General features: G+C 39.2%; 2 protein-coding genes across 2 annotated transcripts; both read left to right on the plus strand.

The window, feature by feature from the left end:
• Nucleotides 1–3,309: 3,309 nt before the first annotated feature.
• On the plus strand, nucleotides 3,310–8,233 carry LOC112181835 (B3 domain-containing transcription factor VRN1). The gene is made up of 6 exons (XM_040508504.1): nucleotides 3,310–3,333; nucleotides 3,497–3,604; nucleotides 3,764–3,811; nucleotides 6,304–7,038; nucleotides 7,132–7,587; nucleotides 7,736–8,233. Exons 1-6 carry the CDS (start codon nucleotides 3,310–3,312, stop codon nucleotides 8,000–8,002), a joined length of 1,638 nt encoding a protein of 545 aa, XP_040364438.1. The 3' UTR covers nucleotides 8,003–8,233.
• Nucleotides 8,234–12,002: 3,769 nt separating this feature from the next.
• Nucleotides 12,003–14,419, plus strand: LOC112185276. Its single transcript, XM_024323524.2, has 3 exons — nucleotides 12,003–12,364; nucleotides 13,407–13,609; nucleotides 13,838–14,419. The coding sequence occupies exons 1-3, from the start codon at nucleotides 12,269–12,271 to the stop codon at nucleotides 14,169–14,171; spliced, it is 633 nt and encodes a 210-aa protein (XP_024179292.1). The 5' UTR covers nucleotides 12,003–12,268; the 3' UTR covers nucleotides 14,172–14,419.
• Nucleotides 14,420–14,935: the final 516 nt, after the last annotated feature.

Raw genomic sequence — 14,935 nt, forward strand, 5'->3', positions numbered from 1 at the left:
CCAAAACAGGGGACAACAGGGAGTTGTAAAACTTTACAGTTTCAAATGTTAATCATAAGAGCAAGTCCACCGGTTCCTCTTTAACCCGGCAAAGCATGGATTTGCTGAGGTGGTGACCGGGTAAGAAAAAAAACTCTCTTCCACCAACAGAAGCTTAACCAGGGAAAGGATGAACTTTCTTGACTTCAGTCAAGAAAAAAGGCAAGAGGATGACATTTTCCTTGCCCCGCCAAGGCCTGTGCCAGCTCGGCCCACACCCAAACGTGGGTGACTTCTGCGGAGAGAGAAGAGGTGAGGCGACCTCGGGGGCAGCAGCAAGGAGAAACTGAAGCAGCAACAGCAAGCAGACTCGCATGGGGTTGCTTCGATCTCGACTTGGGGGCAGCGTCTGGGCGCGCTGACGCCACGGAGCAGCAGGACGACGCCAGAGGACGGAGAAAAATTCTGGTCGGGTCGGACGAAACCCGCCAGGTCTGGTGCAGTTGCGAGAGAGAGAACCGGAGGGGGGCAATGAAAAAAAGAAAAATTTTCGTCCTTTGAAACAAAATAGAATTTTTTTTTTGCTATTTATAGAAAATTTTCAGATTTCAAAAATTCATATACTAACTCTGAATATTGTGTTCCATGTATGCATGAGATCGTATCGACGAGCTCTACAACTTCTATGTTCCTAACGTATAAAAAGTCAATTTTCACAACCCCCTAAATAACGTAAAAGTTGATGAACAGTGAAAGGTGAACAATTTTAACCGATCAAGAAAAAAACGAGTGTAAACCCATGTCCAGTAGCAGTGAACAGTATCTTGACTGGTCTAATTCTTGACTTCTCGACCTTGACATTTCTTAACTACGGGTGAACTTGCTCTAAAAAATGAGCTCACACCAACCAGTGACCAAATTTATTTTCCTGTGTAAAGACGAAAGCTTTAGTTCTGATTTGACGTAGTCTGACTAGTCTCTGCCTTGGAAACGAGAAAGGTGGTAAAATATTCAACTTTAGGGTGTGTTTGGTATAGCTGTGCTTTTCAGAAAAGCTGGCTTCTGCTTATTTCTGAGAAAAAAGTAGCTGAAAAGCAAAGCAGCTGAGTGTTTGGTAAACTGGCTTTTTTTAAGTGCTGTCATCGGCAAAAAGCAGTGGCAAAGTGTTTGGTAAACTCAAACTGGCTTGTGCTTTTTATTTGTGGAATGACCAAATTGGACATGAGAGATTATTTTGCCTTGATTGTTTGGTAATAAAATGTTGATCAAATGTTTTTGTTATTATTTTTAGTCTTTATTATGTCCTTATTCATTTTTGTCAACTTTCAATTTTTATAAATTATGGTGAGCATATGATTAATATTGTTTTTTTGCCTTGATTGTTTGGTAATACAATGTTGTTCAAATGTTCATGTTATCATTTTTAATCTTTATTATTCCTTATAAATTTTTGTTAACTTTCAACTTTTATAAATCATGGTGATCATATGATTATTATTGGACAATTAATTTCTGATTGGCATCAAATAACCCAAAAAAAAAAATAAGATCCTCGTAAATTATCCAAGCCACTTTCTTCAATCAAATTGAAAAATTCGCTGTCAAATGTAGCCCAGATGACAAACATATGAATGCAAAAGAAAGCAAGGCTGAGGATCCATTTTAACAGAGATAGATTGAGGTAAGAAACATATGTATAGACAAAGGTAGGAGCACTACATTAATACAAATTTATACTGCCTTCAATTATGCAAATGGAGAAGGGGTGAAACAGGACGGTCACTAGGATGAATCCTATTATACATTGAGGAGAGAAACCATTGGTTTGCAATGGATACAACTTTGATGTGATCTATGTCAGAAGATCAATACCTCTGCCTCCTCATTCTTGTTAGTCTTCACCTTACTATCTGTAAAACTTCTTAAAATATTGAAACCTTATAACAATTGAAGCAACTAAGGTTGTAATTCTGATAGATGTGGTTATCCTTTTTGTATGGAAAATACACTACTCAGTCAAAAATGAAAGAACATCACTTCAGTACATGCCGATCAAAAGCCACATTTCGCATACATGCCGATCAAAACTGTACAGAGCTCCTCATTCATCTCCCACCGGTTCTTGACAAGAAACCCATCAAGGCTGCCAATCTTATTTTCATAACAAGCCCAACCATTTACTTATGCTCATGGTAGGAGGCAGATTGTCAACAAAAAACTTAAGTTATCAATGTTGCATATCATCCTCGTAAATTCTTATTTGGAGATGAATAACAGCTAAAATACACATCGAGAATCTGCAAATAACATTATATGATAACAGTCGCTAAAAAAAAACTGAAATCATCATGAAGTCATGCAATACCGAGTGAAACACACAAGTCATGCAAACTTCATGCCAGTAACCATTCAATGTTTTCATTCCAATCTGTTGTATTTGGATGCTAGCAGAATACATCAATGTCCTATACAAAAGGTAAATATGCTGCAGGATGCTAGCAGAATATATCAATGTTGAATTGAGTGAACAAAGAGAGGAAGAGGAACAAGAAATCGAAGCTACTGGATTTGGTTCCCATTTTCCAAAATCAACCTAAACCCACATTGATTCATTACCCAAGCATAATTGATCTAAACGAACTATGCTCAAGCATAATTGATCTCATATCCGTCAAACCCAGAACAATATTATCCCAAACATTCATCAAATTCAAACAAATTAAAACTGAAATAGCTACAAGACTAACCCGGAATCAAATTGCCAAGCAGCCAGCCATCAAGGATTGAGGCTTCGATTTGGAACACAGATGAGAGGCGAGAGAGAGAGAGATCAAACCACAGTCATGAAGACGGTATTTCCGAAATGGAGATGTGAACACGGAAGAGAAATTTTTTATGGCATTGTGTAATTGCTGTAACGAAGAGAGGATAGAAATCGGTATTTCTGAAAGTTCATTAAACTACAGTAACACCGCTACAGTGACAAAAGCCACCTCCTGCTTCTAAAAGCAAGGCACTGGCGGCTTTGGCTTTTCCTCCGAATAAGCTCTGGCTTCTGGAAAAAGCAGAGGAGAAGCTGTTTTACCAAACGCAAGAGGTCGAGGCGCTTATAAGCGGGGGAGCAAAAAAGCCCCCCCAAACGCACCCTTAGGCTGCGTTTGGTACAGCTTTTAACCTCCTGTGCTTATAAGCAATGTCCCATTTGGTGTTTGGTAAATCGGCTTCACGCGGGCTTCTTTTGGAAGCCAGAGCTTATAAGCTGGAAAAGCAGAAGTCAGGAGACCCTTGCTTTTAGAAGCCAGAAGCCGCGGCTACTGTAGCGAAGGTTTAATGAATCTTTCGAAATACCAATGGGTACCCTCATGGCTTGGAAGTAATTACGGCCCAATACCATTCATGAAAATGCTGCTGCTCTTCCAGCTCTTCCAACTCTTCCATTCGCTTCTTCTCCCTCATCTCTACCGCTCTCCTTCATAGACGTCGATCGAAACCCCGGGCTAGTTATCGGAGTAAGTAGAGAAGGAAGGAAAACCCGAGAAAAAGGATTAGTACTGGTTCAGAATCTGAGAAGGAAGACGGGAAGAGAGAGACACAGGCGGCGGACCAACGTCATTTTGATTTTCTGGTGAGTTCTCTTCTTCTCCATTTCGCACCGGAGCCATGCAAACGGCTCCATTCTTGACCTAATAGAGTTGAGTTTGAGATTATACTGCTTTAATCTATTGCCATTGATTTCAGTTCTCTCATCGATCTAAAGCTGTGGAATTGTTTAATTTCATTGCAGGTTGATTGTTTTTTATCATGTCTTGGTGCACGATTGAGTCTGACCCAGGTAAAATTCCACAAGAATTCATCGAATTTTACATTTTGCACAGCTATTACGTGCTTTGAATATTTCTGTAAAATTTGATTTGTGACAGTATGATTGAGTGAGATTTTACCTGCAATAAATGCTTAAATGTGGAAAGTTGGTGAGCTCACAATTCGACCTAACAGCAGACGCTTTTTCTTCTTTTCTGGGTTAGATGTGCAGCAGCAGTAGTGATAATGGTTCCAGTGGGTATTTTTTAGATTATGGGTGTTGAATTTTTCTGGGTAATAGGTTTGGGGTAAGTAAGTTGTTCTAGTTTTCTGGCTCTGGGTATAAATTTAGGTTTGGGTAATTGGGTTAAATATTTGTCTTTGTTTATTTCTTTCAATACATACATAGATTAGGCCTACACAGGTATAGGTGTTGAAAGAGCTTGTATCTTGTAGAGTTTATTGTATTGTATGTGCAAGTCTTTTATATTATTGTCAAGTTATTAATAAAATCTTCGTTCTAATTTATACTCCTGTAGACATATGTTTGTGATTTAAGTTTTGCCAGGGGAAGGTTGTGTGAAATCATTGAACTCTAATTTCTGGGTAATCGATGAGCTTTATAGTTTCTGGTGGTTGGTTGATCAATGAACTTGATGAACCGGTTAAAATCGATGAACTTGGTACTAAAATTTTCATATTGGGTGTTTGTTCATTACAGAGCTTGGTAAAGGAAAACTATAATTGCTTGAACCTTAACAAGGGACTTTATTGGCCTCGGACCCCTTGCCTCTTTGGCCACAGAACATAATTGTGTTCTATCACCAAATTTGTATGTTGTAAGCAATTTTTCTCTATTCTTCTGTTGTGGTTATATAGCTGAAATCTGCCTGCAATTTGGTTAAATTGGTTTCATGATGCACGATCTTGGATCGTAGTACAAGAGTTGAAGTTTTGGTTGGCAGTAAACCAATCACTTTTATATTATAATTTTGAAACTAGTTTGATAATCATGAAGCCACTGCGAGCTCATCTATGATGGGTATCGTGGTGATGGTTCTCAGCATGACTTGCGTCACATAGCAGTGGTTTTCTGAATGTGTGAAAACCAGAAAAATGAGTGGGTGTCTATTAATCTTAGCAAGAAAGTCCATTTTAGCGTGATAACGTGAACATTTGATGTGAACTAGAAACTATGATTTATAATAATATAGTCACCATGATTTATAATCATATTGTCCAATATTAATCAAATAGTCACCATGCTTTATAAAAATTCAAAGTTAACAAAAATTAATACGGACATAATAAAGATTAAAAATAATAACAAGATCATTTGAACAATATTGTTTTATATACAATTAATTAAGCAAAATAATCTCTCATGTCCAATTCGGTCATTCCACAAATAAAAAGTACAAGCCAGTTTGATTTACCAAACACTTTGCCACTGCTTCTGCCACTGACAGCCCTTATAAAAAGCCAGTTTACCAAACACTCAGCAGCTTTGCTTTTCAGCCACTTATTCTCAGAAATAAGCAGAAGCCAGCTTTTTCTCAAGGAACAGCCATACCAAACATAGCCTTAGAAGCATGGAGCTGACTTCACTCTGCTTCTGGTCTGTGACTAGTCACTTCTTACTTTTGGACTTTGGAGTAGTAACATTGAGCTCAGTCAATCACAGTATTTGCATTAAATACCCATCTGTTATGGTAGAAGATAAATGAGAGTGAGACTCCAAACCAACGAAACCAGAAAGCTTCTGGTTAGTTTGGTTGAAGAACATTGAAAAATGACCGTTCCTCCATCGGAAATTTCACTCCGGCTGTCGGATTCTAAGGCAAATTTCTTCAAAGTTATACTTCCCCCCACCATTGAGAATCAAAAACTAGTAAGTGTCATTCATATTATGCTCTATATAGTAATGAACACTTCGGTTTAGGTTTCTTTTTTAACCATTAGGACTATTAATGCTTCAGATGTGAATGAATCTACTCAAATTCTGGATTTGCTTTACCATCCTGTTTGTCTAAACCTCAAAATTCATCACTTAAAAAAGTTTTGTAGTTAAATTATGATTTTGAAGTCAGTTCAAGAACAAAACCAGAACTTTCAGTTAAGAAAGCTGCTCTGGTAAAGTGACACACTTTGGCCTGTCATTTGCATAGTTGTATGTGAAAAGAGAACTCTTAATGCTTCCTCCTGTAAGATCAGGAGAAAGAGGAAATCAGAAGTCTGAGTTGACGAATCTTTTCCTGTCAAGTCAAACGCTTTGCATATCATTAAGAAATGACTCCAAGATTAATGATCCCATCTCTGTAAATTAGTGCTGGTTTTGTTTTCAGTTTCGGTACAGTTTACAGTTTGAGGTTTACAATGTCACGCTCCTCTCTAACTAACAGACTGACTGATTTTAGCTTTTGCTTTCAATTTCGCTAAGCGTTGCGCCTTTCTCTGTAAACTTTGGTCTAGTACACTGACATTGCCTGTGTAACTTGGTCTAACTAATTTTGGTGCCTGCAGGATATTCCACTAAAGTCTGCACTAGAATTTGGGGATGAACTGTCTAATGTTGCTACACTAATTGTTCCAGCTGGTCGTGTTTGGCAAGTGGATTTGGAAAGAGCTCACAAGACCATTTGGTTTGTCGGCGGTTGGCAAAAATTCGCAGAATATTACTCCTTAACTGATGGTCAGTTCTTAGTCTTTAGTTATCAAGGAAATTCGACATTCCATGTTCGCATTTTTTATTTCAGTTGTTGTGAGATCGAGTACCCTTGTGTTGGTCATAGTATCAAACATGAAGAGGATGTTGAAGATGATGTTTGTGGAACTCTCCCTTCTCCCAGCAAAGGCAAAGGCAAATGTGTAGATCAACATGTTAAGAGGAAGAGGAAAAGTGTTGCTATTGCCAAGAGATTTGAAGATGATGTTTATAAAACTCTCCCTTCTTCCAGCAAAGGCAAAGGCAAAGATCAACATGTTAAGAGGAACAGGAAAAGCGTTGCTATTGCCAAGAGATTTAAGCGAGCCAAGTTGAAGGTACAGAGAATGCCTAGCTCACAGGAATTTCCCACGAGAAAGAAGAAATATAAGGAAATATTTGTTAAGAACATAGCTGCTTACACTTATCCTAATTGCAAAATGACGATTGCCAAAGAACAGCAGAAAGTGATCCATGCTACCAAAATGTTCAACTTGGAAAATCCTTTTTTTGCAGTTATCTTGCAGCAATGCAATCTTGACAGCTATTATATGGTGAGTCATGCATTTTATGCTCTTTTGAAACTTCAGATTTTTACTGAGATGTGTTGCTTAGTTACCTGTAATTAATTTGCTTCACTTGTGCAGTATGTTCCAACTGCCTTTGGAAGGAGATATATGAGAGGGTGTCCAGAATATATCAAGTTTGAGGATTCTAATTCTAACGAAAAGCAGTGGGTTATCCGATGCTTTTTCCCATCAGATACAAAGGTGATGAGGAGAATAGGCAAGGGATGTGGTGAATTTTTCAGAGACAATAATTTCAAGAATGGAGATGTCTGTCTCTTTGAACTGATCAAAAGGAAGGATGTTGTGCTAAAATTTTCGGTATTGCGCAACGCTGAATATGCAGTCAGGGTCGGTGGGAAAAATAAAAATCCAAAGATTCATGATTGTGGAACCTTGTACTTCTCTAAGAAGATTAAAGAGTTGGTATTATCCAGAGAAACCAAGAAGGCGATGAAGGCTGCGGGAGCTTTGAAGATTGAAAATCCTGCTTTCATGGTCATCTTGCGAGCGCACAACATGCTCAACTCTTTTGTGGTAAAGACACCAGCACCCACAATGTGCTCCCCCTTGAAGTTTTTCCTCATGTTTTAAGACAGAATGTGACACACACGTACACAACATTATCTAGCTAGCTTGAAATTTTTCAATGACTTGACTAGTGAAACATTACTTGTTTGGTCAGCATGTGCCTGCTGAGTTTGTGAAGGATCATCTGCTTGGATGTGCTAACTTCATCAACCTTAAGGCCTCTAGTGACAAGCGGGGTGTGCCCTGCACAGTCTGCACTTATGAGCCACTACACCACAGAATGGAGATACGCGGAGGATTTGGTGAATTTGCTAAGGATAATAATCTGGAGGAAGGAGATGTTTGTGTGTTTGAGCTGATCAAGAGTGAGGCTGATGCGCTCAAAGTTTCAATATTCCATGCCAGTGACTATGCAAAGTGAAAGCAGCACTGATCAATGGTGTCTTATTTATGTTGTTTAGTTAATTGTAATATTAGTAATGAAGACTTGTATGACATTGCTGGTTATGTTCAAGTTCCAGAGGAAGAATCACTGGTTTTGTAAAATACGAATCACATAGAACCTGGGTATAAGCAAAACACTAACCTAGGAAGGTCGGTAAGCTCCATTCACATGCTTGTTTTTAAGTCCAAAGCCTGAAGTTGACAACTTGTGAAATGGGTTAATTTAGCAGCTCATACAAACTAGACCAGGTAATTTTAAATAGGCACTTGTAACATCACTATTAAATTCTAAAATATGAAGTACGAGACTTATAAACCAACTTTACTCAATATGATATGAGACTATTGACCCAACTTTGAAGTTTACCAATAACCTCTCTACTAGGGTTTGAGAGACCGCCTCCCATGGGTAGGCGGATCTGCACCTTCCTCCATCTTCGATAGAGTAAAATTCCGGCGCTTCCCCTGGTGTCGCAGATGTCGAGTACGGCCCTTGCCGCCTCTTCCATTTTTCCTTTTTTCTCCAAGAAGTCAAGATCCTTGACCCGTTTTGAGGCGATTGAATTCTCTTCTACCCAGACTGCTTATAACAGGGGTTTGGATTTGTTCTCGGATCGGCTCCCAGGTTTGGTGGCTACTAGCGACTGAAAGGTTTGGGATCTAGGGGCCCCAATGTTGTCTTGGAGGTCAGGATTTGGATCTGGTGTGGATCCTACAGGTCGACAGTCAAATCGGTGGTGGAACTATGGTTTGGAAGACCCGACCCAAATATGGGATCCCGGACCTACTGCTTGGTGGCTGAAGGTTTCTGCACGTCGGGCGTTTGGACGGACGATCCAATCTTGTCAGGTTGTGTCATGGATGAGAGAGATACGGTTGACGGTGGTGTTAGGTCCTCCCAGCGAGGGGTGTTTCCAACTATGGAGTGGCAGAACGACTGGGAGAGGAGCGCTGGGGCTGGTTGTGGTTGGTGAGGGTGGCGCCGTGGGTTTTTCCACCGGTGACATTTGCCGGCAGCAAGATGGGGTGCACAGACGCTTGGGTGTCCAGAGAGGAGTCGCTGCTGGGGTGCCCATGTGCATTGGTGACCAAATCAAGTTCAAATGGGCTTGGGCTCTTGTCAAATCTGCTTTGGCAAACTTGATTTGGGTCTCAGGCCAGATTTGGATCCGTATTTGGGATCCAGGTCGATTACAGATTCGGATCTTGGATCCGAGACAGCTGCTCATTTTGATCTGGTATTAGTTATGGTTCTTAGGAGTACGTTTGCTAATTTTTGAGTTTCTGACACCCTCGGTTACTTTCGAACTCCTGGTGAGCGAATCACCTCTCCTAGATGATCATATCAACGGTTATTGTTACGGTTACGGTTACTATTACATTTACATTGCTCTCGTGACATATGCAGTGCAGCGATGTCGTCCGACATCAAGTCACATGGTTACCTTTTATTTTATTGTTTTCCTACTTTATAGATGCGTTTGTGCATCTTTTTATATTTTATTGTTTTACTTTCGATGCTTTTGCATCGCTCCATGTACTTCTCAGTTTCACTTAATATAGTTTGTCGTCTTTCCCTTAAAAAAAAAAAAAAAAAACTTTACTCACGTACGTCGTATAATTCTTCATGGGAAAATGATTTGTGGCATCAATGAGGCCTAAGATTTATGACCTCAATTTTAGGTGTCATGTCATGTCACCTACACACGTCACTTATTTGTTAGATCATGTTATGTAATTCTTGAGAAAAAGACTATTTTATCATTCCAAAATCTAATGACCCTAAATTAGTTTTTTTTTTTCTAACAAAAAAAATTATTTTGGCATTTTTTTTTTCATTTTTCCTTTTCATTACACTCATGCTTCGATTTAAACAACAATTTTTTTTCTTCAATCAAGAACAGAAAAAATTTCATGTAATTCAGTCAATAGATTTGCATATACATTCGAACAAAAGATTTGCATAACACATGTATATAAATTCACCTTTATTGGGATCCTGCAAATTTTGAAAATATAATGTGAAAAATACATATTCATATGATTATTATATATTCTTTTGGTCATTTTCTTCTCTCTTTTTTGTTTGAAAGAAAGAAAAGGCTGAGGGTAGCTGCACTAGCCCTTTATTCAAAAAAAAAAAAGGCTGGTGCAGTGGCGCTCACACCTTGTCTATTAATCAAACCATAGAATACATCGGGGGGACATAGTGCCTAACCCCAAATTACAATATGCCTCAAGAGAACCAACCGAGATAATAACAGGCGTCTCATATAAGAATATGCATTCTAACATGCACCTTTTAACGAAGAGTACTCTACGGACTACTCCATTCGCTTTACAATTGTGGTGATAAATCGGAAAGATAATGCTCACTCGGAGCCATGAATTACCAATACTATCAACTTTCCCAGTATGCAGCCACCAAAATATAACCCGGTGACACTTAGTTTCATTCTGCCACTAGGAGGCTGCAACCATAACTCGCCTCCTACCTAGAGCAGACATGGCACGCAAGGTGCGCAGGCCGACAAAGCCCACATCTGCAAACCAAAACGTGGTGAGGACTTATTGAAAGCATAAAATAAGTTGCAACTAAAGAACCAAACAAGCTGAAAATTAAAAGCAATACAGCCCAGATTGGGCCCAACACCATGAACCATGCTTAAGACTCGACCAAAAATGTGGGAAAGCCCCTCCAAGCCCAGAAGAGTTCCAACCGCATTCCCACCGTTGCATGCCCACCACCATCCGCCGATCGAGCCTTCACCGCCACCACAACACTGCTATTAATACGCTGCCAATCGCCGGACCGAAAATGACGACTCCCGTTGGCCAGATACCAAATCTGGAATGGGTTTGGCAACTCCGATCGATTCAGATCGGATCGATCTCCCCTTGGCAGAAAGATCTCTGATCCCAGCTTCCCTCCGCCGTTAGCCTTAGCGCTCCGTAGCGGTGAATGCTGCCTGCACCTCCCTCTCCACCCTTCCAGCCACCATCAAACCTGACCACCCTTCCAGCCATCCCAATCTCCTTTCCCCATCCTTGACCCGGATTTCAGACCCAAATCCTACCACCAACCAATCAAGCAGCCAAAGCAGCGCTAGAACACGAGGTCTCGTCAGATGAAGACGTAGCTAGGACGTGCCGCCGGACAGAGAAGCAAAACAACTACGGGGCGACAAGCGCGTCGAGGCGCGTTCTAAGCCTTTTTTTTTTCTCTTTATGTAGCTAGGGTTTAAACATTGAAACTCAATTTTTGTTTGTTTTTTCCCTAGTATTTAGATTGTAGATGATAATTAATGACCGCTACTAACATAAGATCTTTCTTACCTCTTAATTTAGACATACGTATTTTTCAAATTCAATTTATTAATGCTATTGTTTTAGATGAAATTAATCTATATTTGGAAAGAAAATTTAATGCCTATTTCTTGACACCTAATTCAATATATTAATGCTATTTGGAAAGAAAAATTATAGGAAAGAATTTAATTAAATAAAGAAAAATATTGGTCAAATAATTTGTAATTTGAAGATGTGGGCTTTGTCCCAGCTTGCGTACCTAATTAAATTCATTAATGTAATTTATTCATCTCATAATGTCTTAAAGGAAATATAAAAGGATAAAGTTAGTGTTGTAATTGTATGATGTGACAAGATATATTATGTTGAATTAAAAAAAAAATTTACTTACATGACATGACACTTAAGATTAGAGGCCACCAATCTTAAACCGCGTTGAGACCACCTATGGAAGAGCAATTTCGTGTCAATATTAGGTGGGCTGGCCCCATGAATGTTGCGTGTACTACCGATATGGGTTTGTTGCTTTTATAATACCCACGTCCATTCTTTTTCTTCTCGATAAGGACAATTTTCACGGCAATTTTCACAGAATCAAAGAAAGCGAATGCCCCTAGTCGACAAAAAAAAGAAAGAGAGAGCCTTTAATGGAAAGGAAAACTATAGTTTTACCCCTGGGAGTTTGTTTCTTTTTTCTCACAAAAGAGAACCATATATTTCCCTTCTTTTTCCTTTTGGCACTTTGTATTTGTGTCTGTTCAGACCGAAAGAAAAAGAACTGGGCTTGACGGCATCTTCGATATCATCATTTACGCGGCACACTACAGATACTTCATCAACTTTACGCCTTCTTTGTTTCTCTGGACACAAATAACCAAAATCTACTGGCAGAATTTGAAACAGTGTGGGTGAGAGTAAAGAGAGTTTTTCTGAGATGGAGAAAAAGGTGCTTCTGGTTTGCTGTGTGGCGGCACTGTTGGGGCTGTTGTCGGCTGCTACAGGATTTGGTGCTGAGGCAACAAGAATCAAGGTAAAAGAAGTGAAATTAGTAGCTGGGATTAGTTTAGTTTGCTTTGATGAGTTAGATCTTTCTTGGTCTTTTCTGATATGGGGTTCGTGCGAAGATTGTTTCTTTACTGTTTGTGTACTAGCCCTTTGATTGATTGGTCAGAAGAGTGAGGGAAATTGGAAGAGGAGTTGTGATGTTACCTTTTATTTGTGTAAAACTTTTATACTATACTGTTTTGAAACATTGAGCCAGGAAGTTGTGTTTTTAAGTTAGGTGCATCTAACTGGGTTCGACCGAACTGAGAGAGTAATTTTAGATGCTTCTTTTGTTGCATTTGCTACTATTTTATTTGTTTCTCTTACTGAGTTTGCGATGAAGTTCCAGATTGGGAAGCTCAGACATTTTCATGTTTTTTATTATGCTCCCTGCCCTCCTATTTTAAGTATAGCTTGATCAGAAATGATTTTCTTTTTCTTTGGCTTGATAAGAACCGGTCTTCCTTTCTGGTTTGGAAGTGATAAGATATTTGGTCTTTGCTTTACCTTTAACTTCCAAATATTTCATTAACCAACTTGTTGGTTTTGGGTTTAATGAGGAGGAGGTGAGTTGCATGCATAGTTTGCCGATGCAAAATAGGCCAATTTTCACCAAACTAGAAAGCAATTTGAAGCACTGGTGTTATGCAAGCTTGATTAAAACTAATGTGGCAACATAATCATCCTGTATATTCTATCCTTTCCTTGTAATCTTTGTTTTGACGACTACAGTGCTAATAACTAAACCTTTTCATAAGTTGAAACAGCTGTATATGTGTGAGAATCTGAGATGGAGATTCAGGAAAAGAGTTGGAGAGTTTTTTATTTCTCTCTGCATTTTACACATTTTTAGTAGACTTCAATTGGGTTTTATATGCTAACAATTGATCTATTTTCAGTATCGAGGGATTGTTTGAACTTCAAACTTTGAACCAGTGTCTCTGATTATTGTTTGGTATACTAGTCTCCATTTGTATGATGGAAGGGATGCTGAAATTGGTTGCTTACTTTCTGTTATATTCCTACAGGGTTCTCAGGTTCAGTTTGTCAATGCTAGTCAATGTGAATATCCTCGGACTGCAGCTCTTGGTCTTGGTTTTACTGCCGCAGTGGCTCTTATGGTAGCTCATATAATTATAAATGTTTCAACAGGATGCATTTGTTGCAAGAGGATCCCCCGACCTTCCAATTCTAACTGGACGATTGCCCTTATCTGCTTTGTTGTTTCCTGGTAACTCATAACTAAAAATTGGTGATACTTTTGTTGTTATCCTTGATGAAACTATAATTTCATTAGGAAATGACCAGGGCTGGAATGGCAAAGCAATGCATTGTTATGCTGCAAGTTTATTTTTGTTTTTGTTGCTGTTCCTTTTCACTTGGTTTTGCAAATTTATCTAGTAGTGTCGGACGGATTAGCATGGCATGCTTTTTTACTCTAGTCTCCTCACTGGTGCAGGTTCTCGTTTGTAATAGCATTTCTTCTGTTGCTCACTGGTTCTGCACTCAATGATCGACATGGTGTAGAAAGCATGTACTTTGGCAGCTACTACTGTTATGTTGTGAAGCCTGGAGTGTTTGCTGGAGGCGCTGTCTTATCCCTTGCAAGTGTGACCCTAGGAATTTTCTACTACATCACCTTAAATTCAGCAAAGAACAACGACAATCTGTGTGGTAATGCTGTTCAGGGGCCAGCAATAGCAATGGGGCAACCCCAGTTTCCAGCGCAGAATAATACTCAAGACCCTGTCTTTGTCCATGAAGACACTTACATGAGACGGCAATTCACATGATCCGTGGTCAGCTATTCGTGTTCAGTCTTTATCCTATGAAGATGGTGATCGGTGTTGGAAGATTGTTGTAGTTGCCATATAGCATATTCTAGGAAATCTGGAGTTTTCTTGTCGAAGTCTGCTGTGCTTGTGGTATAGGTTTATGTGAGACAATAGTTGGCATGATTTGTGGATACATGTAGGCTCGGATATTCATGTTCATTCTGTGATCCTTTCAATATAATGATCAGCCTTTGAAGATTATCGTAGTTCTAGGAAATGTGGAGTTTTCTTGTCCAAGTCTGCTCTGTTGGTACTATAGGTGAAGTTAGTGTCTTGGTTTTGGTATCATCCACGAACACAATGTGCTTGAATTTAAGCTGGATGGACTACATATTAATCCAAGGCCAATGCTTTAGGAACCGTATGATGATTCCTAATCTCTTTTTCTCCAACTAATTTTTTGTTTACAATTTGAGAAAGCTTATAGAAACTAGAATCAAATTCTCACTTATCACTCGACAATTTTCCCCATCTTTTCAAAATACTGACGAGTCTTGTGGCTTTGGGATGCATAGGGACTCCGCTTTAATCTCAATTTAATTAATTTTTTGGTTACATTAGAGCGAAATAAACCTATGGGCTAAGTGATCCACCTAATTCCCACCCAATGGGCCTGGTCTCAATCTAATTTTCAGTTAGGTGTAAGGGGTACTTTTGTCTCTAAAAAAGATTACAACGGCTCGGTTTCAAAATATAGCCGTTGCAGGGTTTTCCAAATCTGA

The sequence above is a fragment of the Rosa chinensis genome, chromosome 1 (genome assembly GCF_002994745.2).
Source record: "Rosa chinensis cultivar Old Blush chromosome 1, RchiOBHm-V2, whole genome shotgun sequence".
NCBI lineage: Eukaryota > Viridiplantae > Streptophyta > Magnoliopsida > Rosales > Rosaceae > Rosa > Rosa chinensis.